This window comes from Falco rusticolus, chromosome 4 (genome assembly GCF_015220075.1).
Source record: "Falco rusticolus isolate bFalRus1 chromosome 4, bFalRus1.pri, whole genome shotgun sequence".
NCBI classification, from domain to species: Eukaryota; Metazoa; Chordata; class Aves; order Falconiformes; family Falconidae; genus Falco; species Falco rusticolus.
In genome coordinates, this window is record NC_051190.1 from 109,626,957 (window position 1) to 109,651,948 (window position 24,992).

Genomic DNA, 24,992 nt, shown 5'->3' on the forward strand with positions numbered 1-24,992 from the left:
CTTTGGCAGCGGCGAGCACTTGACAGCAGCGGGAGGGGGAGAGGGAGGGAGGGGAGGGAGGGGGGGAAGGGGAGGGGCCTCGCCGAGCCCAGAAAAACGACAACGCGAGAAAAATTAGTATTTTTGCACTTCACAAATTAATGACCATGAGTTCGTTTTTGATAAACTCCAACTACATCGAGCCCAAATTCCCTCCCTGCGAGGAGTACACGCAGCACAGCGGCAGCGCCGGCAGCTCCGCCAGCTACCACGCGCACCACCCGCACCCGCACGCCCCGCCGCCGCCTCCGCCGCCGCACCTGCACGCCGCGCACCCGGGCCCAGCGCTGCCCGAGTACTTCCCGCGGCCGCGCCGGGAACCGGGCTACCAGGCTCCCGCGGCGCCGCCGGGGCCGCCGGGGCCGCCTCCCGAGGCGCTCTACCCCGCGCAGGCACCCTCCTACCCCCAGGCGCCCTACAGCTACAGCAGCGCCGGCAGCGCCGCCCCGGGCCCCGAGCAGCCGCCCCCGGGCGCCTCGCCGCCGCCGCCGCCGCCCGCCAAGGGCCACCCCGGCCCGCCCCAGCCCCTGCTCCCAGGCCATGCCCTGCAGCGCCGCTGCGAAGCGGCCCCCGCCGCCGGGGCCGGCACCGGGCCCGGCTGCCCGCTGCTGCCCGACAAGAGCCTGCCCGGGCTGAAGGGGAAGGAGCCGGTGGTCTACCCCTGGATGAAGAAGATCCACGTGAGCACGGGTGAGTTGCCCTTGCCAGGGGGAGGTGGGGATGCGCCTGCAGAGGAGGGAAGGGGGGAGGGTGCTCCCGCGGCCGGGATGGGTCGTTGCGTGTGTGGATTTTTTTTTTCCCTCCCTCCTTCTCCCTCCGCGTTTCCTAATAAAAAAAAAAAAGAAAGAAAGTGAGAAACCTTTTGTATCCGGGGTCCTTTATCAAAAGATTTACGAGACGCCAAACTGTTAGGGCAGTAATTATAGCCCCCATAAATTTAATTGCCCTGCAGTGGCTCTGGGCCATGTGTCTTTGAAGCTTTTCTTCTAACCCAAATGCCCATCACCATTTTTTATTGCTCCTCGATTGTCCCCACCGTCGATAGGCTGTGAAACAATTTTTCTTGCCGTTTATGTATCTTATGCGAACCTGGTGTCAAGTTATTATATAATGATTATGTTCCATCGCTTTCCCCCCCTTCTCCCTTTCTTTCCCCTCCGCGTGCGTGTGTGTGTGCGCGCCTGTGTGTGCACGTTTCAGTCAATCCCAATTACAACGGAGGGGAGCCCAAGAGGTCTCGCACTGCCTACACCAGACAGCAGGTCCTGGAGCTGGAGAAGGAGTTCCACTTCAACCGCTACTTGACCAGGAGACGACGCATCGAGATCGCGCACACCCTCTGCCTCTCCGAGCGCCAGGTCAAGATCTGGTTCCAGAACAGGCGCATGAAGTGGAAGAAAGACCATAAACTGCCTAACACAAAGATGCGCTCCTCAAACCAGTCCACACTGAGCCAGCAGTCCAAAGCACAGACACAAGGCCACCCCCATCCTCTCGATGGGGCTACACCCAACGCAGCTGCGCTATAAATACGTGGGGGTTGGTTTGTTTGTTTGTTTTTGGTTTTGGTTTGTTGTGGGGTTTTTTAAATATATATATATATATATATTTACCTATCTATTGGGGTTTTCCAGCTGCCCCGTGGTGGAGGCTGGCCGTTTGGACCAAACAACTGTGTAAAACAAAACAGGAGCAGGAAAGGAAGACGAGACGTGCCCAAGAACGGGCACATGTTTAAACCAAAACCCGGACGATTGTCTACATTGTATATAGATAATGGTTCCATGCCCATCATTTTTTTCTATTTATGGAAACACTCTCTTGCCCTCGGTGTAAAACGGGGCTGGATGCTGTCACGGACGAATTCTCTGTACCTAAGACGGACTCTTTTTTCTTTTTTTTTCTTTTTTTTTTTTTTTAAGAGAGAGAACACTTTAAAAATAAAAGACGGTTAAAACAAAGCAAAAACCTCGTGAGACACTTGTGTAAGGCATTGACTTGAATAGCGCTGCTTCGTGGCGTGTTCGTGGATTCCCGTGTGCGTGCGTGTGTGTGAGGGTGCATACGCTAAAATGCACACACACCAACACGACAGAGACAACGAACATGTCCACGGAAGGTTAAAGACTTATGAAAAATGTCCCCTTACACTGTTCAAAGGGAAATGTTTTATGTATCAAAGGTAACTTAACTGGTTTTAAGTGTAGCCCTCGCAGTAGCTGTGATCTATTAGTTTTTCTCCACATTCCCTATTGCATTTATTTAAAAAAATATTGCTATAAAGGCTGTTGCTGTCTTCATATTTGGCACCGTCTAAATCGTTTGGGTCCATGTACAATTTGTGGATTTTTGGTGTAATGTACAACAGTGCCAGGTGCTGGTAATAAAGATTATTCTGTACAAAAGAATTAAATGCTTGAAACACAAGTCCACTCAGTGCTGTTTCATCCACCTTGTGCTTGGCTGGTGTAGGCACCAGGAATGAAAAACAATGGTTTATCGTATTGTTTTAACTTGGATTCATCTTGTCAATAAGGTAATGGTTGCTTTAAATATAGTGAAAAACGTCCTGACTCCTAATTGCCTGGCTGAGAAAAAGAGCGCTGTAGGACGAGGAAAGGTCTTGCTGCATTGTATAGGTGAGTGGTATTCTCTGTAGCGGGACTTGTGGCAGAATGAGTCCAGCTCTCCATCCCTCTCCGTATGTGTGTTTTCAGCTGCGTTACAGGGAAACTGTGCTTCTACTGGGAATCAATAAGCTCCCGTTACAGATTTTGCTGGGGAAGTCATACATGTTCCCCATGATAATACTTTAAATCTTTAGCCAGTCGTGATTTATTCGTTCATTTTCACCTGATTATGATTTCTCTATTGGCTAGCATTTTTGAAGGGGGATCCATGGGCGGTAACCTAAAGTTTCTCTAAGCTGCCTTTTCTGTTTCTGTTTCCTTTTATTTTCTTTTTAAGACTATTTCAAAATTTGTTTAGAAAGCCTGAACAGAAACATGAATTTGGGTACAATTCAAGAGTTTTACTTGACCAACATTATCGAAACAACTGTGGATAAATGGGGTTCAAGTGGTTCCAGATCAGGCTGCACCTCTCTGCTTCCAGGAGTGCAGGCAAAGTGGAGCTGCTAAGGGGGAGCCTTGTTCAGGGTTTCCACAGCAGAGAGTAGCACTCAGCTGGGTAGGAAAAGGCTTGGAAAGAAGCTCAAGTGCTAGTAAATCTTCCAGAGAAGGCCTGAAGGCCAGGACTTATTTACTTACCCAGACACATCTGAGAGGCATTTTTTGGAACCAGTGCTTCTCTTCGCGTGAGTGAGGCCACCAGGACCGGGTGCAGCATCACCCACTGGGTGAGGTGGCACCAGGCCACAACGGTACTGCCAGCATCCCTGTCTGGCCATGGAACATGGATTGTCACAGAGAAAAATGTAACATGCCACTGGCAGGACACATTCAGCATCAGAGAGGTGGCAGCTTTAAATACCCTCAGCAAACACTGCTGTCTCCAAACCTGACCAAGAAGCAGGCCTGAACAGCGTGCTTCCACTCACATATTGCTGTATGCTGAGTCCTGAATTGCCAGCCACCTCCTTATGAAGGAGGAAAAATACAGCTGTGAGGTAACTACTATCCACAAGTGTGTAACTCTTAGTTTTGTTTATTGCTTGAGAATCCCTCAATATATTTAGAGCCAAAGTTAGCACAACTGAGCAAAATTCCAGCTGAAATGTATTAACTGGTGATGCAGTATTTCTTTAGTGTGCAGCCTATGTGTATAAACCTGGTTTGCTCCCATTGTAAAAAGAAATGAAATCACGCTGCAAATAGCAATTTTAGCGAGAATCATTAATCACCTCCTACAATAAATACTTCTTTGTAATTCAACAGCGGTTCTGAAAGGCATTCTCTTGGAAAAGTCTGTGAAGACGCAAAGGATTTTCCTGGGGAAAAAAAAAAAAAAAAAAGTGGTCATGTGTAAAGACACAGCATCTTGCCTGTCTGCTAAAAAAATGTGCACTCTCTTGCTGGAGATTGAACGGCGGACTGCAAATTACCCCATGGCAGATTATCATCGTTTAAGGTACATTTTCCTTTTCCCCTCAACCTTCCCCCTGTGCCTGTGCTGGGAGTGGGACGCAGCTCCAGGGCTGGGAGCCCTCTGCTCCCCGTCCATCTTTACAATAACTTCGAAAATTACATCGTCCAGTTTAAATTCTCGCATTGTGTTCCCTTTGCTAAGGCAACCGGGAGTTCACCGAGAGGACAAATTTTCTATCTCATTAATTGTTTTTTTTAGAGGAGCAGACTGACCCTTCAAACCCTTGACCTTTAAAGACAGTATTCTTTTTAATCCGGCACTTGGACCTAAATGTCCCTTTCCCTCCCTCCCTCCCGCTCTCCCAGTGTCTCTCACACACGGATTTATCTGCTCTGGCCACAAAGGCGAGAGCGGCCCAAAAAGCTGGAAGTGGAAGTTTGTCAATATTTCAAAGAAAGACCAAGTCACCTCAGAGTCACTTGCTGGCCGCAGGGACGGCCACGCCGTTAACTCCGGTACCCACCTCCCCTCCCCTCCACCCACCAAGAAAAATGCTCCTTTTCCAAGATCCCCCTCCTCGTTCCTCCTGCAAGCTCTTGCTATACCTGGTGTTTTATTACACGGGGAACTCAGCTGTGACAAGCGCCTTGTGGTATTTAATAACTAGAGCCATCCTGCATTAGAGGATTACGCAATGCTGAGACTTTTTTTCCTTCCTTCCTTCCTTCCTTCCTTCCTTCCTTCCTTCCTTCCTTCCTTCCTTCCTTCCTTCTCTTTCTTTCTTTCTTCCTTCTCTTTCTTTCTTTCTTTCTTTCTTTCTTTCTTTCTTTCTTTCTTTCTTTCTTTCTTTCTTCCCCCCCCCACCCCTCTTCTTCAGGGTCCTCACCGCCCCGTGGCCTTCTTGGACAGCGTTTGTAAACGAGGAAGGGGTGGGGGGAGCCCTCACACAGGCAGAGATCTTGACAGGCTTGCCATGGAGCTCCAACCCCCCGGTGCCCCCCTGCCCCGCGCTGGGGCCCGATCCGGGCAGCCCCGGGCCCGGCCGCCGTTCCCACACCTCCGCCGGGGCCGGCCTCGGGGAGGCGGGGGCTCTCGCCCAGTCCGGTGCCTCACGGCCTGGCCGGGCCGCGGCGGGGTGGGACCTCCCGGGGGTGCCCCGGGGCCGTCCTCTAGGGCGCGGCGAGGCGCGGGCGCCCAAGCCCAGCCCACGCGGGTCCCGGTGGGTCGGGGCTCCGGCGTGGGCAGGGGAGGCTTGGCGGCCACCTCCCCACGGACCTGGGCAGCCACCCTGGCTCCGCCCGGGCCCGCGGACAGGCAGTTCTGACCCGCGGAGGGCAGCCCGGGGGACGCCGCCCTGATGCTCTCCTGTCCCCCTGCCAGCAGTGCGCAGAGCCCCCTCCCGCCCCGCTGCAGACAATGAGGATCTGGGTTCAACTGGCTAATTTGGGGGAGCGGGTGTGTGTGTAAAGCTGCCCCATCTCGCTGTACCGAGCGGGACAAACCCGCGTTATTGATGCCCAAGCGCTATCCCTAGAAGCTGAGGAGCTTTGACAGCCAGCAGAGATTAGGGGACCCAAGTACAAGGATCCCTGCGCTCGCAGATAAAGGTGTTGCGTCTGTTCTGGGGGAGATATTGAAATTTTAATCTTTAGGGTCACGTGACTCATTAAATAATTAATGCAGATAGTCAGGAATGGATCTGTGGCCGTCAGTCCTCACTAGGAGTGATTCTCTCAGAAGTGAAACTCAACTCCTTATTACTGGAGTTTGTTTTTCTTTCTTTCTTTCTTTCTTTCTTTTTTTTTTCCTTCCCTTTAAAAAAAACCCACCTGATTTATCTTGAAAGATTCTAAACTTCTTAAGCAAGCAGTAGGGTCTGTGTTGGTAAGTAGGTAGTGTGTATTTCTAGCTTGATGACTTTAATTGTTTGTGCTTGCTTTGTCTGCTGAGCGTTTGCTTAACAAGTTTAATATTTAGAAATGTTAAATCTTTGTTTTAGCTGCCTTGTGGTCACATTACGGCTTTTGGTGATTAAGTGTTACCGAGGCAAACACATTCGATAATGTTCTAATTCACACTGTGGAAGGCTGGGTGCCACAGTGCAGGAGGACCTGCTTTGTTCAATTTTCCTGGCGTTAATAAATCACCGGCTCCTAATGCAGGGCCAAAAAAGCAATGGAAAGGCAGTGAGCATTGTAAAGGAAAAGTCATGGGCGACTTTCTCTATGACTCATTAGTCTGAACGATTTATGTACGAACTTAAAGTGCCGCAATGAATATTAGAGTTTGGGATAACAACTAATTAAAAAAAAAAATTCATAGCGTTTTTAGAGTGCTTTATTGCTACTTAACAACTCTTTCAAGAAGCAGCATAGTTTAAAGGACTGTGGCAGTGTAAAATAAGGTAGCGTGACTTAATAGCTCCAAAATAAATAACTGAAAATCTCTGGCACCATTTTCAGATACACGCTCCATATTTAACACGAGTGGGGCAACCCAGTCACGACGCACTTGATCGACGAGTATTGCCGTTTGTAACGTGACTATAGATTAGGGATCAAATCGGCTAAGGTATGAATTTGAACCTAAAATGCCAGGGGGTTCCCCCTGTGTTGGAGCCGAGGGGAGCGAAAGGTAGAGATAAGAATAACCCAGGCAGCAGCGCCCGGGATCTGTGATTGCAGACTGAACTTTCCATTTTCTTTTGTGTTTGCCAGTAGATTTTAACAGTCAGCGCTCTCAAATTTATGAGACGGCAATAAACAGCTTAGTAGGCTATTATTGCATGATTTTATGTAGACTGAAGTTCGACACCAAATCTAAAATTATTAGCGTCATTATGGAACTACTAAATTACCAAAGCAAAGCCTCTGCTCTAAAAGTTCTCCCAAGACAGACAATATTTCCAAGGCTCAGATGACACCCTTCCGCAAGAACTGTGTTATTTAATTATTAGCATTTACATTTACTGACAAATTTAAGATGCTTTAGATGGGTTTTATTAGCGAGAATGAATACGAAGGGTACATTATTATATCTGACAAATTCTGTAAACGTGATACATGTAAAGTGGCATGCCAATAATCTATTGTCTTTTTGGATTGTGCAATATTGTTTATTTTAGGGGAAGAGAAGCCGTCCAGGTTTTTTTTTCCCCTCTCCTTCAATGGCTTTCAGTGTGGTGGGTTTGGTTTTTTTTTTAAAAAAAAAAAAAAAACAACTTTGGGCCCGATCCCGCTTCAGTGAGGTCAGTTGTTAGTCTCTTATTGCACTAGTGGTGACAGGATCGGGCCCCGGCTAACCATTTGAATAAAAGCCCAACCACAATACACCCCGCATTTAAACTGGAACCCTTTCCGCGTTTTATTCAGCAGAGATGAACACCACGACTTGTGTTTAATGTCTGTTCTTGATTAAATGATCCTAAACAAAAGTTTCCCAGAGGAAAATAAAGCAGACATTCATGTAACAAGAGTTTGGAATGACAATATTTCCAAACACTTGGAGACAGAAGGCATAGCTGTCTACGGGAAAGGAGGAGAAAAAAAAACAAAACCCAAACCCAAAACCCCACACAACCAACAACCGCACGCTTTTATTTCTCAGCTCCCCGTGCTGTTCACCCGGGTGGGAACCCACGCCCCGCGCCGGGAGCTCGCGCCCGCTCCATCCCTGCCCACCCCGCTCCGGGGCTCCCCCAGCGCACCCGGCAAACCATGTATTGCCTATGAAGAGGCAAAATACCTCCCCCCGCACGCCCCGGTAAGGCACTGTTTGTTGCTTGTTTACAGGGAGCCCCGAAAAAAAGCCGCTCGGCTGGGGCGGTGGAAGCTGGGAGCGCGTCAGCTCAACTCTGCGCAGCTGGAGGAGGTAAGAGCCGGGAAGCGGCCAGGCTGCCGGCCGCTGCTTTTGCGCCGATCGCAGCTGTAAGGGAGCCATTTGCCTAGTACCTGCATGCAGAAGAAGCCTGCTGGAATGAGATTTTTTGTTGTTGTTGTGTTTGTGATAAATATTTAACCTAGCTGGAATTTTTTTCTGGATTGGCTCTATTCATCTTCCGTGGGTGGTGAATGCGCGTGTCTGGGCAGACAAAGAAGTGTACGGGACCTGAGTGATCACCATCCATATAAAGGCACTGGGGACAGGAAGGATGCAAAGTCATTTGAAGAGCGAAAGAGGTTGAGAATTTCTTTGTCCATTCTTAGCTCCTTCCCAAATCAAAGGCGTAAGGCGAAGGGCAGCGGGTTGGAGCCATTTCGGTGTTGAATGGCTTATCGCGGCTTGTCTGTTTGCCTCCTCTTCGAGCAGTTCCGCAACCAGTCCTGCAAACGTGGAGTGCATGAGGGGATGTTAGAAAACCTGATTTTTTTTGTCTGCGTGCATGCACTAGAATAGCTCGCGAGTAAGTTTCGGGTGTTTGTCTGGCCGGGCCTGCTTTGCAGCGGGCGGAGGTCTGTGTCTGGTGGTTCAGAGTTGCTGGAGTCCTTGATGCGCTTGGTCCTTCGGCAGGAGAAATGTAATGCTTTTCATAGTGACCATTTTCTTATGCCGGCCGCCGAGAGGGGAGGATTACACAGAATTAGCTCAAAGTCCTGCTAGATTTACCTGCTTATTTTTGGACGCTGATGTACAATTAGTATATTTTACTACCTTTTAAAAGAGGCCATAAATTACAGGACTACAAGGGCTCTTTGTGTTGGCTTAATGGGCTGCTTAAATCTTAACTACAAAAAGGCGCTGCAAATGTCTATTCACGCTTGTGTTAGGAAATTAAAAGCGAAAATACGGTACGAAGGAACCTTCCTCCGGTGGCATGTACCCACAGCATTGCGTACAGAGATATTTGGGATTCCTTAACGGACCCAACACTGGCAGACTCAGCTGACTCTAAGCAGAACTTCTCCCATAAGGGCACACAGGCGATAGCTCTATTCCCTTTATCTGCTTGGAAATGATCAAAGACCAACTTTATCTCTATCAGACGCACAGATGTACGTAAACAGCTCTGCGTCCTAGCAGATTTCAAATCTTTCGAGGAAGCAAGGAAATAAATGCTTATATCGTACGGTGATTCCCATTTCGCCTCCACATGGGAGTGATAGGCTTACCTCTTAACAACTGGCATAAAAGTAAACTTGAAAGACAGTAAAAATTCTAAATCTAATTATATTGAAGGTAACTGTAAATAGCATTAATGCTAAGAGTGGCTATCGATGCCAGAGCTGGCACAAAGGGTCTCTCTTAATGAAGCACGTTATGAACTCAGATCTGTTTGTTGTTACTGAGCCTGGAATTTCAGCTCAGCTCGAAGCCATGTGCATAAAGCACAGAAAAAATCAGTAGCAGACCTACTGATAAACTCCACATTTTTCTGCTAGGAACCATGTTTCAGGTCTCCAAATCATCGAGGTAATAAAACACAACGTTGAATGTCCAGGAACTGGGACAAAGCAATATATGGGGAAATCCAGCGTCTCCGACAGGCAAAATCATTTGAATTTGTATTTGAAAACTCGTAATCACGATACTAGACCAAAGCAAGCTTTCTCCAAAATCGGCGGAAGGGAATAATTTTCAGCTGCGATCCAGGACAGCATAAAGTTAGGCAGGCTCCCCCTTCTGCCCTCCCAAAGCACACCCTGTGGAAGGTATTCACACGTCAAGAAGTTACTTTTCTTTGAGAATTAATTAGTTTCCCCACTACATACACGAAGTTAATTGTTAAGCAGTAGTTTTAGGATTAACTTGACCATTAATACTAATAAAGATGTTCATAGAAACAGGGTTTTGAAGCCAATAGCCATAGCTAGCGTTAAGGCATTTAAGCTGACTTATGATTGTGATTTATTGCTTTTGTACTTTCTATTTGCTCAGGACTGTAACTTCTAAAGCCATCTTTCTGCTTTTGACGCAAAGCAGTCGATAACTTTTTAGAACAGCCCCAAGAAAGACTTGCTCTGGTTTTTTCAACATCTGCTCCATTCCCCATTAATTTCAGTTTCATTGTTGCAGAAGAACTTCTCTCTGTGTTTCTTTATGGGATCTAAACACATCGTGTTTAAAAGAGCCGTGAATCCATCTCGAATAAATATCAGCCTTGGTTTACGTTAAGTGCGAGAGCTGAGGAGTTACCAGTCGTGCTGATAGCTACAGACTTGGGCATGTCGTGTGTGGCTAATACAGTCTCTTTTCCAAAGGTGGATAGTTTTTATTCCTGTTTTTAGTGAGGGATAATATCCATATACCCTGCTACTAGCTTAGTCACTTCCATATGAAAAATTGCAAATTCTTTCTCTGTTGTAATGTCACGCTGACTTTGCTGCAATGTCCACTACTACACACTGCTACTGATGGGTTTAAATTCCAGTGGCCCACTTTTACAATCCAAGTGAGAGTATATAAGGCTTGTCCGTAACACTAAAAATTGCCCTTAGAAAGAACACTCCTTCCATTCAGTTTAATGGAGTGCAGGTGAAGCTGCAAGAAGGGATATGCAGTTAGCTGAAAGTTCTCTACGAGCTCATGGGGGATGGTGGAAAGATTTAGGCAAGTGTATATACATCATGATGTAAAATGCTGGAGTCACAGAACCAGACTAGGGGCACCTTAAAAGCGTGAACTATCTGATTTTCTTTGACTCCTTCCAGAAGAGCTATGTGAGTTGAGGGTTTCTTTTGTTTGATTAGCTTATTGTGTCAATAACACAAGTTAAACAATCTTACAGGGAAGATGTGGTGTGCTCACACACAGGCGAAGCTGCGTGGCTCGGGGGCTGCGTACAACTTTGGTCTTTTCTTTTTTTCTTATTTTTCCCCCTTAGGCAGCAAGCTCCCCCTCCCCAATTTTTTTTTTTTTTCATCGTTAGAAACCTATAATTTTGTGCATCACTCAAACTAGCTGTATAGGAAATGCGTAAGCACAGGTTTAACAGCAAGGTCCCAAAAGGTTTTGCAAAATTCAGAGCCACGCCAGTGAAGGAAGGTGTACTCTTCATAGTGTGTTACAAGGACAAAAACCAACTAGCCTCTTAGAAGAGACTCTTTTTTGCCTTTGTCAGGTAATTATAGGTCTTTTTAGTTTCTACAGGAGCCCTGATGTAGCGTGTGGGAGTTGAGCAAGCCTTCTACAATGGCAGGGTAGAGGCGGCTGAGGGTGTGGGGGGAGTCTGGTAATCGCCCCATTTAGAAGGGGGCTGGAAATAATTGTATTAAGATTTGGACTTTCTTCGGGGGTTGCAGAGGACATGCGATGTGGAGCAGAGTGGCGGGCCTGGGGAGCAAATGTCGATTAATTAGGCTAAGTATCAAAGTGCAGCGTAATCCCATATTTTAAGAAGTATTCTTCTTACCTTCCAATGGGCTTTGTGTAAAGAAATATTGGTGTGGGAGGAAAAAGAATCAAACCAATCTCCCCTCTCTCCCCGTCATCTGCATCTCTTGGATTATTTTTTTCCCCTCCCTTAAAACTCTTCTTCAACATATTGGGTTAAGGCTTTAAAAAGCAAAGGCTCGCGCTAAGAAACCCTGTTCCTTCAATGATTCCCTATTTCAAATAAAAGGATTTAAGTTGACGTATGACCACGTGAGCACATAATACAGCGCATTATTGTGGCATTTGGAGTGGAGACCCGGTCTGGCTCCGTCTGAGATTACGCTTTTCCAGTTTCTGTTCAGAGCAAGCACTGCTTTCTGTTATTTTTTTTTTCCTCCTGCCCCCATCACCGTCCCCGCAAGAGCTGGCCATTTCGCTGACAGCTTTGGTTCCTTATGGAAAGGTTATTGTCGAGCCGAGAGGACGAAATGCTTCGTTAGAAAGGATGGATTTTATTTTAAGGTATTTCCGTTGATTGTTCATTTATGTGGTGAGTTATTGCTGTTCGAGGCAAAGGTCAGTAGCAGAGGCTGGAGCGAGTGCGTGTGTGTGCGTGCGGGTGTGTGTGCACCCGGAGCCTGGCTGCTTCCCCCTTTGTTTCAATTTGCTGCGGTAAATATTCAACTCTCCCCTCGCAGCGAGCAGAGCAGGGAGAGTTTGCTTCTTTATTTATTTTTCTCCATAGAGATCCCACACTGCTGTTGATGGCCAGCTGCCTCTGCTCCAGCCCCTCAATTGCCATCTTATAATTATTTAAGACTGGCTAGAGAGGGGAAGCCTCTTTTATTATCGTGTTTGGATGGATTTTTCCCCTTTATTTCATTTTATTTTAGTATGTTATTTGTGTGTTTGTGTGTTTATTTATTTATGTATTTGGGGAAGTCGAGAAAACGATGAGGGGAGGGGGGGCGGGGAGGGATGCTCCTCGGTCGGGGTCGTGCTCGAGTGTGCGACGGCGGCGGCCGTTGTTGTTTTATGGGTGTTTGTTCGGCCGCTGCCGCTCCGTAAATCGATGACTATGCGATCGTGCTGCCATTTTATTTATGATGGTTTAGTGGTACTTTGTTTACCGTGCGCGGAGGGCTGCATGGGCGCTCAGCTCTATGGTGAAGCTTCCCCTTCTCAAATGAGAGGCTCCTCTTTATTTCCTCGCGGTGAGGAGGAGTTGAACCAGGAGCCAGCCATGGCTTCTAACAATAAATCAGCCCTGGAAATAGAGGGTGGTTTTTTTTTTTTTCTCTTTCCCTCTGTCCGAATGTGGATCTGTAAAGCGAGAATAAAATGGGGAGGAGTGGACATTATCTTCTGGGAGAACATACACTAGTCCTAAATTCATACCTATACCGTCGTTTACATAAATATAGATATATTGCTGCGTATAAATATGTAAGCATTTGCATATATTGATAAACATGTGTGCGTAGCTATAGATAAAGAATGTACTTTAAATGACGAAAATGAAAGATTACTTGGCTGTCCAAGGAGAGCAAAATGCTCTATAAAACGACATTTCCTCGGTGTGTCCCGGCTTTGGGAAAGGTCGGAGCGCTGGGACCTGCTTTCCTCCAGTTCGCTCCGTGCCTCTCGCCTATTCCTGCCGCACCATTTTGTGCCCAGTTACCGGGTGCTTGTAATTACTCATCTTCTAAGGAGTCACAAAGAGGGGGAGAGAGAGGAAGAAAAGCCAACGATGATAAAAACTCCTCTGAAAACAACAACAAAAAAGGGTTATTTACACTCGAAGCTGTTGGCGACCGTTCCGCAGAGACCTGCAGGGCAGAGATGCTGGGGCTGGTTTCTCGCTTTCCTGCTCTTTAAGCCGCTCTCCGAGCAGAACTGACCCAAAGAAATGCTATTTCTCCTTCTCGCCATACTGAAGCACGTTGTCCTTTCTTAAACCCGGTGTCTCTCTTCGGCGAGGGGAGGAGAGCTGTTTCGCTCCCAGCTGTGTGTTTAAAAGCCAAGGTTGGCTTTGCCGTATTTTAAATGGGTCAAAACGCGCCTCAAAAATAAAATGCAAGCTTTAATTGCAGCTCAGTTACTTGGCAGCGTTTCCTCTGATTTATGACCCAGTTCGGATGCATATTGACCCAGTTAAAACACTCATAAATAACACAGTCCTGCTCTAGAGCAAAAGAAAGCAAGAAGAATTTTGGAGGAGAGGGGGACCTCGGCGAGTTGTGTAAATAACCTCAGTCTGCTGAGCAAATAGCAAAGAATCCGTTGCCATTCTTTAGCGTTAGCGAATATAAACAATAATTCAGATTAGCCGCGGCTTGCTTCGGTTGTCCAGTCCTCCTCTAAGGCAGCTAATATGCCCTCCTAACTCTCTAACGACTTGGAGAGACACCACTTTCAGAACTGGTCCCCTTCTCCAGCAACACCTCGCCTTGCTATTTCATCCCTAAGAGATTCCCCCAAATCAGCTTCGAATTATAGGGCTGCCTGCTTCCACCTCGGAGCATCCAAGGACAATAAGCTTTACAGGCATTATTTTATTCGGAAACTAAGAGTAATTCCATGAAAACGGGGGGAGTCCCGCAGAATGAGACCCTTCGGGAAGAAAAGGCAGCTCATTTCTGACCCGGGAATCGGCACCAAACGCTGCCGGTCCCTCCCCGAGCTGAGCCCTATCGCTCTCCGCGGAATAGAGCAGAAAGAAAATATTCGGCCTCTGGGAGGGAAAAACAGATAAAAGCAGCGGGGATCTGTGCGTTGGGACACTTATCCCGACATCACAGGAGACATTAAAAAAAATAATCATCTTCTCATGTTTAAAATGACCTCTTTGGGGACAGAGGGGGCGTGGGGAAACGGAACTAATAGGCAAACTCTCGCAAAATACTCTTTGCAGGCAGTAAGACGAATGGAGGAAATACTTCAGTATTCTTATGAACCACTTCGGTTCTCACGATTAAAGTCCCTTGCAAATCCCTTCAGTTTTAAAAAGATCCCCTCCCCCTCCCTCCTCGTCCCCGCTCTTAAATACAGACATGTAGTCAAAATATCCCGCTGGAGATCGTTCCCAAGTTTAAACGCACTCCTAGGAGAAGATCGCCCAGGCTTTCGGCAAGGGCTCCCCAAACCGGCAGGCTTCCCCCGGCGTCCGCAGGTTCCTGCAGTCCCCAGCTCTCCCTCGCCAAATCCTCCTCTCCGGTCCGGGGGCTCCGTCGGGGCGCAGCGCTGCCTCTCGCTATTTGGTCGGGCAAGTGGGCGAATGGCAGATCAGCAGTTTCAGAAGAAAGTGTGGGGTTGATTATTGACTAAAAAGACTTTTTTCTTCCGATGCGACATTCAAGGGATTGTTTGAAGCAAAACGCATACGCGGTATTTTTGCCTCTCCTCTCCTCCTACGCTGCCCGCTTCCCCTTTCATGTGGTGCCTTCTCACTTATGCCATAAGGAGCAAGTGTTTTCTGTTTTAGTACTCTGTTTACAGCTTTGGTGCATGAAGTCATAAATCTTGCATAGCCATAAATGACAAAAACCATTGGTATGCGTAAGAGGCCACCCCAGCCTTATAGTGCTTTTTATTTCTCGCTTCCCCCTCGCTTTGTTTGTGCTTTAAGATGACACCGGGCTCCCTCGTGCTTTAAGCGGACTAGTTATATTTGTAACGCCTTAATTAACGAAGTAACGTCAAATTTACACCTAGGCATTATTCGGAGCCTCTGCTTAACGTGCGGAGCCCGTAGTCCAGTTACCGGCTTCCAGAGGGGCAGGGGCTGCAACTTCATTTAAGTTCACGTTTGCACTGTCGCTGCCGTGTTTCTGTTACAGGGAAGAGGGGGAACATCACCACCCCCAAATCCCGGGCCGCTGGAGCGAGAGGCGAGCGCCTGCCCCAGCGCTGCCGAGGAGAGGGAGGCGAAGGCGGGCGGGCTGTGCGGCACCGGGCCCGCGTCCACGCGGGGCTGCCGCCCACGCGTCCCCACAGGGGGCTGCGGGTGTGGGGGGGGGGGGGTTGGGGTGTGTGTGTGTGTGTGAGCGCCTCTGTGCCCGTCCCGAGTGCTGGGGATATCTGGGGGAGGGGGGTGTGTGTGTGTCTGTGTGTACATCTGTGTATGTGCGCGCTCACGCATGCATGAGTTAATAATTAGTAACTCTAATGATTTCCAGCGTGGCTCTGAAAGCATTGCCCAGAGCGGGGATCCTGGTGGGCTTCGGTTGGCTCTCCGGACCCAGCCCCGGCTTTCCGAGCTTTGCCCTCTTCCCCGGGACTCGGCTAGGGCTTTGCGGGGCTCCCGGCGGCGGGGAGCGGCAGAGGGTCTATTTCGCAGCCGCCCCCCAAGCCCACCGGTAAGAGGGACAAACCCAAGGCCCCCCCCAGCAGCACCCCCGGAGGCTGGTGAGAGCGACCCTTTGTGAGCGCCGTTTGTCTTCATTAGCATAATTTTCCTGGACTTTGGTGACGCCCGGGTGCGGGGGGGGCCGCACTCCTTCACTGCCGCGCTCCTCCGCTCCCTCCCCTGCCCCCACCCTGCCCCAGGCTTCCCCAGGCGGCCGCCTTTCTTTCTTCCTTCCTTTTTCTCCCCCCCCCCCCCCTTTTTCCCCTCCACACCCCTCTTTCTCCTTCCCTCTCTCTCCTTCCCTTCCCAGAGCAGCCCTGGGAAACATCCCCGTCCTCCGTGCCCCGCGCAGGGGGAGCCCGGCACGCCGGGGACCGGCTCGGGGCAGGGTGGGCAGCCTGAAGCGGGAGGGGAGCGGGGGAGGCGGGGGTCCGGACCAACCGTCCCCATCCCGTGCGGGGCAGGGCTCGCCCCTCCCGGCCGGGGGGTGCCGGGTGCGGAGGAGCTGAGCCGGTGCCCACCCCGCGGCCGCAGGGACCGGGCTGGGGCAGACAGCCCCTGCGCCCTGGGTTGTGTCGCCTCCAAAAAAAAAAGAGAGAGAGACAGGGAGAGAGCGCGAGCATGCTGGCTTCCGCCTCAGTCGTCAGAAGTTAAGGTAAGCAGGCCACAAATACGCTGCTATCAGTCGTGAATGGCGGAGTTTATGTCCCAGTGATTTATGACCGTAGACTTAAATGTCGGTTCAAGAAGAGTTCACAAGCTGGGGCTTCCTTCCAGGCAGTGACTGATACCCTTACACTTCGTGTTCAGGCAGCTCTCTCTCCTCTCTCCCCCCTCACCCCCCCTACCTTCTCTCAACTTTGTCTTTATCTTTCAGGAAATCTTTCAGGGGGCTGCCTGGTTTTTCATCCTAGAGTCAGAATTTGGGGCTCGGATGGGAGTTACAAGGCAAAAACTGGTGTGCTTTGGAAGGGGGGAAGGTAGAAGGAAGGAGAGGGTAGGGGAGAGCTGAAGTGGGGAGTGGGGGAAATGAGGGGGACTTGCCTCACCCTAGCAGCTTTCATCTGCTGTCTCCGGGCTGTCTGGATGGGGGGGAGAGAAGCTGGTTAAGGGGCAGAGAGGTGTAATGCACAAATGGGAGATGGAGACGATTAAAAGGGTACTGGAAAAATTGGGGGCCCATCTGTGTTTGTGGTACTTGGCCTTTTGTCTCCGAGGGGGAGAGGAGAGCTCTTCCCATCCCAGGCACCGGCTGGGGTGGCAAACTGCTCCCCCCCCCGCCCTTCCCCCCTTCCAGTCCCGTTAGGGCGCCGTTATTATCGTGATAGTTGTCGCTCTTAATCCCGCTATTCCCGCTTTTGCCAGGAATGGCCGGGCGCTCCTCAGGTTACCCCCGCTTCTCTATAACTTTGTAGGAAGTGATTAACTTGGCGAAGCCAAAGGCGGGAGCTGATTTATTATTATTTTTTTTCCTTGCTGGCAGGCGGCCGAAGCTTCAATAATATTTTGCCTTCCGAGTAAAGTTGCCTATTGTCTGCGGGCAGGCGGCTGCGGGAGCAGCGCCCTCCGCATCCCTGCGCAGCGCTGCCTGCGCTGCCGAGCGGCCAGGGGACGGCGGAATATTTGATGTCGCGATCATGAAAGGCGGGTGCCTTTGTAAAATCACCGCTGGCTCATTATTTCCTCTTTCTCCTCTGGCAGTGGCGTCTACATTTTCTCTTTCAAAGGAATTGAGGAAAATCACACCAGGCCTCGATAGCACCAGGAAGGAGAGGCGAGGAGCTGGAAATGGTGCGCGCACCTCAGACCTCCATCAGCTTATTAGCTTAATAACATCCAAAGAGCTCGATTAGTGCAATAACAGGGTAGCCGCCCTGCTGTAGGTGTGTTACCTTCGTTCTGTCACTACCCAACAAAGGGAATGCTGTTTTCTAAGAACTTGTATAACTTGAAAGGCGTAGAAGGAGCTCGTTTGGTGCATATGTTGTGTAAGGCTTTTCGCCCCTAAGCATTTGTCCCTGTTAGATGTTTGGGGGGAAAATATCCAGCTGCTGAAGTACAGGGAAAGTGGCAAAAGAAACGAGAGCTCCCCATCCGAAAAGACGTGGTTGTTTCTCAGCAACGGGGTAAGGGGACGGTGAGGAACACACTTTAATTCCTGAGAACAATGTGAGTGCCTGTGGAAAGAGCTCCTAGATCGGAGATTACTCACAGGTCTTCTCTCCCATTAATGTGGGGGATTCTTTAACTGGTTATTTTCAGGCAGGTGACCAGTAGGCTTTAATCTGGGCTGAAAAAAAAAAAAAAAAAAGATCCCAGAAAGAAGGACAGGGGACCAAAGTGAGGGGGGGGGGGGCGGGGGGGGACTGGGAGGGGAGGCAAAGAAAGGGATTCGCCCCGGCAGAAGAAGCATTCTCTCTGGGTTTGTGTCCACCCTCTCCCTAGCCAAGTGACCCTCATACATCAAATTACATAGCAGTTTCCAAGACAGAACCTATTATCGCTAAGTTGGAAGGAAAGTTCAAGCCGTGGTCATGGAGATGAACGCTGGTTTTTCAGGTTCCTGGTGTGGTTTTTTGCCCAATCCATCATGTTTTAACAGGTAGGATCTGGCTGATTCCACGAAAAGTTAGTGTCTTGAAAAAACTGCTGAAAAAAACAAACCAACAGCCGCCAAAGAGCCCAACTTGCCCCGCTGGCCTCGCTGAAGGGGCTTCGCGCGGCGCCGGGTGCAGCGCGGGGTCCGGACCCGCTCGCGGGTGGGAGGCGGGCGGGGGCTGCGCGGGGCGGCCCGGCCGCGTTGCGGGGGCCGAGCGGGAGCCGCTGCGGGCGGCGGCCGGGGCTCGCCCGGGCAGAAACCGCTGCTGCCGAGGTGCGTGACCTGGCGGCTCAGGGTGCTGCGTGAGCACGGAGAGGAGAAGGCGCTGGCTTTGTTTATTTTCCTATCGAGCATTTCACAGACAAGCCAAAATCCGTCACTTGGGATCGGGATGTTGAAGCATCCCTGGCTAGGAAACCTTTCCACCCTGCTCCTGCCCCCTGCCACACGTAGACAGGAACAATCTCCCGCATTTTCTTTCGAGTTGTATGGAAAACCGTAACCTGGAGAGAAAGGCTAAAAATAAAACGACGCCGGTTACAGGAGAGAGTTTGATCCTAGAGCTGGAATGAAGGAACAGCCCAACCCCTCCACATTACTGATTCCTCGATCACCCTTATCTCAGAGACTGGTATTAAAACAGCCTCTCGGTGATAAACGATTGACTGCCTTGCCGTGTGGTGCCCTGCTCTGTTTCTTAAGAAGAAAGAAAGAAAGAAAGAAAAAACCCTAGAAAGCCCCTATCCCAGTGCAGCAAAGTGCATATTTGTAGCTGCCAGTAAACCCAGGCAGCTTTTATATCGAAATGCTCTGCGCCTGAGGCCAAGTCATGCTGCTAAATATTGCTGACCACTTTTTCTTTTATGGCTTTCATGTCACTTAGCTATTGAAAGTAAGATGGATTTGTACCATTTCTTCACCCTGCTCTGCTCTCCCCACACCCCAGGTCTGCCCGGAGAGGCCATTGGAGGAAGAGCGCCACGTGACAGAGGGGTGCCAATGTTATTCTCCAAGGGTGTCAAGACCCTGTCAGTTTGCGAAATAAAAATTGGGAAACAACGAAATGCAAAAAGCGACCTACTACGACAGCTCTGCAATCTATGGTGCCTACCCCTACCAAGGAGCAAATGGTTTCACTTATAATGCGAGTCAGCAGCAATATCCTCCATCTTCATCACTTGTGGAAACTGAGTACCACCGCCCCGCGTGCTCCCTCCAGTCCCCCGGCAGCTCTGTGTCCCACCACAAGGCCAATGACGTCAGTGAGAGTTGCATGAGGACCCTCCCCAGCCAGCCTCTTCAGCCCCCCGGCCTCACTGACCCACAGGCCCCACCGCAGCCGCCTCCAGCCCAGCAGGCACAACCTCCACCTCCATCCTCTGCCTCACCATCTCAAAATGCCAGCAGCAACCCTGCCCCAGCCAACCCCACCAAGAGTCCGGCTCTTAACTCACCCACCATGTCCAAACAGATATTCCCGTGGATGAAAGAGTCTCGGCAAAACACAAAGCAGAAAAACAGCAGTTCCAGTTCAGGTATGAAACATGCTACCCACTCTCCCCCGGTACCCCTGGGCTGGTCACACATCTTGCGGCAAGGAGGGCAGCTCTGTCCACCTTCACTTTGGGGAAGGGTGGGAGGGGGCTTTATTCCTCTCTGAGTTGACTGCTTTGAGCTTTTGGAAAGGGGTTGCCATCACTCACAAGGGGATCTCAGTGAGCAAACCACCCCCCGCAAAACTTTCCCAGCCCTGCAGGATGGGTCCAAAGTGATTTTGTTTCCTGGTGGCTAAACCACTTGTGCGCTCCTGCATCTATCATATTTCCTAGGTAATCCCCCCTCCAGTAAATCATGTCAGTGCAGAGCAGCCCAGGCTTTAAGCCAGAGGCCTGTCCCAAGTACTTTGTTGGCATGGTGCTGTTAGATTAATAAGACAGTGACCTATCTCTGCTGAAGTGTAACAGGAATAAAATAGCTCATAATCATGTGCAGGCAGGATCAATGCCCTGCATGCAGTCAGAACCTCTTCCTATTTTAACAAGCTGATTGGCCAAGTTACAAGCCTGGTAAACAAAAATCATTCTGGAGTGCCATAAACTTCAGCCCATAAAATATTATCTTCAGGATGGAAGTGTACATTAACACTTTTATTACTCGAGAAAACCCCAACTGATAACACCAGTGGTACTCCCAATGCCCAGGAGCTGGGCCTATATTAACCTCTTCCTCTTTTTCTCTTACATGTGCCTTGGAAATAGAGTTCAAAACCAGCAAATGTCTTTGCCAGTCTGCTTTTTAAAGCCCTGGCAACATTGCTGTTTACAGCCTTCCATATCATGTATTTATTTTATTAAAAAGCAGTAACATTTAAATACGTCTGTATTCCTATACACAAGCCTAGCCACCGTATGTTCTTCTTAATGTATATTATACTTCCCAAGGACTACCATATGTTTATGCTATATGCTAGATGTTATAGAAACACTATACTGTCAATTCTATGCTTATATGTTACATCGTTACATTGTAGATACCTAACTTTCTGGCATCTGTGTATATATCAGGGCTTTCAGAAAAAGAGGGCTGCAGATCTTTACAGCAATGGAGCGCAGCTAGTTCTCAAAGACTCTGATCCTGCTGTATTAACAGAGCCATAGGTTCACCTTCAGAATTTCTAAACCCCACTGTGTTCCCCTGAACCTTTCTTATTCCTTTATGCAAAGCTCAAGATACTTGTGTGCTGCCATTCTGAAAGGAAGCAAGTATAGTCATATAGTAACACTAATGAGGTGAAGGAGGTCTATTGAGACTTGTGGCTTAGCACGACAAAGCTCATGCCATGGGGTAGTACTCATTGCGCGTGTGGACATCCACCTCACGCCTGAGAGCTGGACACTGGCTTCTGGTGTTGTTGGCCATTGTGTCTGGTTGCCGTGTCCGGGTTTGCCATGCTGATTATGTTCTTTGTGTGATTTACATAGGTGAGAGTTGTGCTGGTGATAAAAGCCCTCCGGGGCAAGCCTCCTCTAAGCGAGCCCGTACAGCTTACACAAGTGCCCAGCTGGTAGAACTGGAAAAGGAGTTCCACTTCAATAGGTACCTTTGCAGGCCACGAAGGGTAGAGATGGCTAATTTGCTCAATCTCACAGAAAGACAGATCAAAATCTGGTTTCAGAACCGCAGAATGAAATACAAAAAGGATCAAAAGGGCAAGGGCATGATGACCTCTTCAGGAGGACAGTCCCCAAGCAGAAGCCCTGTCCCTCCAGCTGCTGGGGGATATCTAAACTCTATGCATTCTTTAGTAAACAGTGTCCCCTATGAGCCCCAGTCACCTCCACCATTTAACAAGCCTCATCAAAACACCTATGGCATCCCTGCATCGTACACCACTCCTCTTAATAATTGCCCACCTCCTCAAAAGAGATACACGGGGACGGCAGCTGTGACACCTGAATACGATACTCATCCTCTTCAAGGCAACGGTTATGGGAATCCACATATACAGGGAAGCCCCGTCTATGTAGGGGGCAACTACGTGGAAACCATGACCAGTTCTGGGCCTTCCATCTTTGGTCTAACTCATCTCCCTCATCCTCCCTCTGCCAACATGGACTACAGTGGGGCTGGGCCAATGGCCAACAATCACCACCATGGACCTTGTGATCCGCACCCAACATACACAGACCTTACCGCTCACCATCCTTCTCAGGGAAGAATTCAGGAAGCGCCCAAACTTACCCATCTGTAAGAGACAGGAGTCACTAAGTGGAACAACAAGCCCCCAACTTTTGGAAAGTACTTGCCCCTTCCCTTCTCTGTCTCCTCCTCCCACCATGTGCCCTCCACTCCTCTTCTCGTTTCTTTTGTTCGTTTTGTTTTGTTTTGTTTCCTTTGGTAAAAGCGTTTTCTAGTTTATGTGACGTAGCAATATTTGTTGCTTGAATTGCTCTATAGTTTCACTAGTGGATATTTATCTTCTTGAACTGTAGCCTTGTGTCTCACTTTGGGAGTATGCAGAGGCTTTATACTTTACCTTCTACACTTTTATCAAAACAGGGTATATGAACAAATTTTCTATAAAAGGAATTCTTAAATGTGAATTTGTTCGTACATGATTGATCCCACGGGGAAGCAATTTTTTTTATTGCACTTCTTTTAAATAGCAAGAAAGACATCAAAAGCGCTTGGACAGGGACTCCCTGGACAATTATTAATACGTGTAAGTCTTTCAATGTGTGTATGCTGGTGAACATTCAGATTTATTTATTTTTTTTTTTTTGCAAACATTGAATAATCTAAGTGTTTAAAATTTTATTTATCCCCATTTGTTCATATTTATATATATATAAAAAAATCTGTACCCTGAATATTCAGGAGGTATTTACCTGGCCATATGTTAGATGGCATATCGGCACGCGTTGGAAATATCATTTGAAAGGAAACTATAACTCCTTTTATTAAAAATGGTGATAACGATGATGATGCAATAAAATCTGGGAAAAAAGATCACGGTTTGAATACTTTATGCTTGTAAACATCCAGCTAGGTGGAAAGCGTGTGGAGCTGAAAAGGCTAGATTTGTTTTGAAAGTTATACATTCCTTGCTGCTCACGTTCATAAAAAAAAAATAAAGTTTTTATTCTGAATAATAAAGAGTTAAGAACATGTTATTCGCAGCGCAAGGGAAGGGAGAGCCCTTCATGACGTGGGGAGTTGGGAAACTCGTCTGCAAACGCACACGAGGATCCGCTCGCCCACCCGAAGGGCCCCGCGACGCCTTTTCAGCATTTCATAAGCAGGGAGAGGGATTTTTTTTTTCTTTTCCTTTTTTTCCCAGCAGGGTCTCACGGCCCGTGGCGGCGGCCGCCTCCCCCCGCGCCTGCTGCGCGGTGCCCGCCCGGCGTGGAGAGCAGGGGGGCGCGGATCGCCCCCTCCCCGCGGCCCGGGGGTGCGGTGGGGGACCGTCCCCTGTCCCCGGGCAGGGCCCCGCGTGGGCGCGGAGGGGCCGCCCCCCCGGCTCGGCGCTGGGGAAGGCGGGGGGCCGCGCGCAGCCGGCCGCGGGGCCCCGCCAGCGCTGGCAGCGGGGTGGCAGGGCAGGGCCCCGGCCAAACCGCAACAGCGCCGGGGGGATGGATGCTGAGGGCCGCTGCCTCCGGACGTGGCTCCCGCCGCCGTTTTCTCCCTTTCCCTTAAAGCAGTGGATTTTATTTTTTTCATTGATATTATTCTTATGTTGTTAATTATTATAATTATTTTTATTTTATTTGCTGTTGTTTCATTTTTGCTGAGCCGCCCTCCCTGCCCACCGCAGCCTGAAGCTGTGGGGGAGGGGAGCCTCGCGTTCCCTCTCTTCCCGCGGGGGTGTGGATGTGTGTGCGCGTCCGTCCGTGCTGGCAGGGCGGGGGGGCACGGTTCTGCAGAAGGGTGACTGTCTGGACCCCAAACGGGCACCCGCGGAGGTCTCCGGTCCGATTCGGCTCGAGGTGGAAGGCAGAAACCCGCAAGCGTGTGCTTAAATCCTATTTTTCTTCCTTTCAGGCGAAATGTCCGTAATTTTTAGATTGAAACTTGAAAGATAAATCAAAATGGACCTTAATAGACTAGGTAAAATGTACCCCTGCACGTTTATAAAGACATATTCCTATGCTGTGTAGATGATAACGCACGCTGTTCACCATCTGTATCTTTTAGAGCACAGAAAAAAATGTCGCCATTTTGGTCTCATGCTGAAATATTATTAATCTTTGGGCTTTATCTTGTTCCCAGAACCATCCTTGCCTGATGCTGAAACATTGTCATGCATCCATAAATCTATATAGAGCTTTTCTGCATAAATAGGTAAAGCATGCTCAGTCAAAGAAAGGGATTGCAAATATATTTATGCCGTGCTGTTTGCTGTATATATAGATATGTAACGGTGAAAGGACAGGTTACGTGGTCTGATATTTTTAATTGAAACCTGATTATTACCCACTACAGACCGACGACTGATTATTATTTTGTAGGCGAAGGAAGCATTTTTGCAACATTGCGAGACACTGCCCGTTTCAGATGAGCGCCCATATAAAATTCCAGCCGCTCCCACCACCACCCCCGCCCCCCCCCCGCCTCGGATCAGCTAGGTTATACACAACAAAAGGTAACGGTACAGTCGGTGATTCTTACTGTGTGGCTCCTTTAGCACCACGAATTACACTTTAGGAAAATGTTCAAAGAGAAGGAATTTGGCGTTTCACCCCCCTCCCACTCCGAAGAAAGAAAAATACAGGCGATTTTGCCCCCTTCTTTCCAGAAACCGTACTCTACCCTTTCTTCGGAGCCTGTAGGTTGCAAATAAGAATTTCTGTTTTTGCATTTAAGATTCGCCCGATTAAAAGATCCTGCTGGAGGCAGAAGCAATTGATTTGCCCAAGAATTTCGCATCCTCTCTCCAAAGGTTGTGTTCCAGGTGGTTTTTGTATTAGACTGACCACACGAAACAAATGTGCAGAATAGAGACACCCACACAGGTTTTACTCACAAAGCCTGGTTAAAGTCCAAACCTCTCTCTTTATTATTTGTCATCCTGCTGTTAATCCCAATATTTTCCAGAGGGAAAAAAGAAAAAAAAAAAAAAGCGCAAAGAAAAAGAAAAGCCCGACCCCA

The 24,992-nt window shown here is 48.9% G+C and overlaps 2 protein-coding genes across 4 annotated transcripts; both read left to right on the forward strand.

The window, feature by feature from the left end:
* Window positions 1-86: 86 nt before the first annotated feature.
* On the forward strand, window positions 87-2,466 carry HOXA4 (homeobox A4). The gene is made up of 2 exons (XM_037386411.1): window positions 87-729; window positions 1,240-2,466. Exons 1-2 carry the CDS (start codon window positions 141-143, stop codon window positions 1,566-1,568), a joined length of 918 nt encoding a protein of 305 aa, XP_037242308.1. The 5' UTR covers window positions 87-140; the 3' UTR covers window positions 1,569-2,466.
* Window positions 2,467-3,396: 930 nt separating this feature from the next.
* Window positions 3,397-23,150, forward strand: HOXA3 (homeobox A3). 3 transcript variants are annotated; one of them, XM_037386408.1, is made up of 4 exons: window positions 3,397-4,128; window positions 7,878-7,956; window positions 19,291-19,879; window positions 21,326-23,150. In XM_037386408.1, exons 3-4 carry the CDS (start codon window positions 19,408-19,410, stop codon window positions 22,093-22,095), a joined length of 1,242 nt encoding a protein of 413 aa, XP_037242305.1. In that variant the 5' UTR covers window positions 3,397-4,128; window positions 7,878-7,956; window positions 19,291-19,407; the 3' UTR covers window positions 22,096-23,150. The 3 variants fall into 3 exon arrangements, with proteins under 3 accessions (XP_037242305.1, XP_037242306.1, XP_037242307.1); XM_037386409.1 differs by lacking the exon at window positions 3,397-4,128 and having other exon boundaries at window positions 7,751-7,956; XM_037386410.1 differs by lacking the exons at window positions 3,397-4,128; window positions 7,878-7,956 and adding an exon at window positions 11,704-11,919.
* The last annotated feature ends 1,842 nt before the right edge of the window (window positions 23,151-24,992 follow it).

Bases quoted from the DNA above. Each gene is read 5' to 3' on its own strand.
- HOXA4 (XM_037386411.1), top strand. From the start codon at position 141: ATGACCATGAGTTCGTTTTTGATAAACTCCAACTACATCGAGCCCAAA. The intron at 730-1,239 runs GTGAGTTGCCCT...TGCACGTTTCAG, and splicing joins GAAGATCCACGTGAGCACGG to TCAATCCCAATTACAACGGA.
- HOXA3 (XM_037386408.1), top strand. From the start codon at position 19,408: ATGCAAAAAGCGACCTACTACGACAGCTCTGCAATCTATGGTGCCTAC. The intron at 19,880-21,325 runs GTATGAAACATG...TGATTTACATAG, and splicing joins AAACAGCAGTTCCAGTTCAG to GTGAGAGTTGTGCTGGTGAT.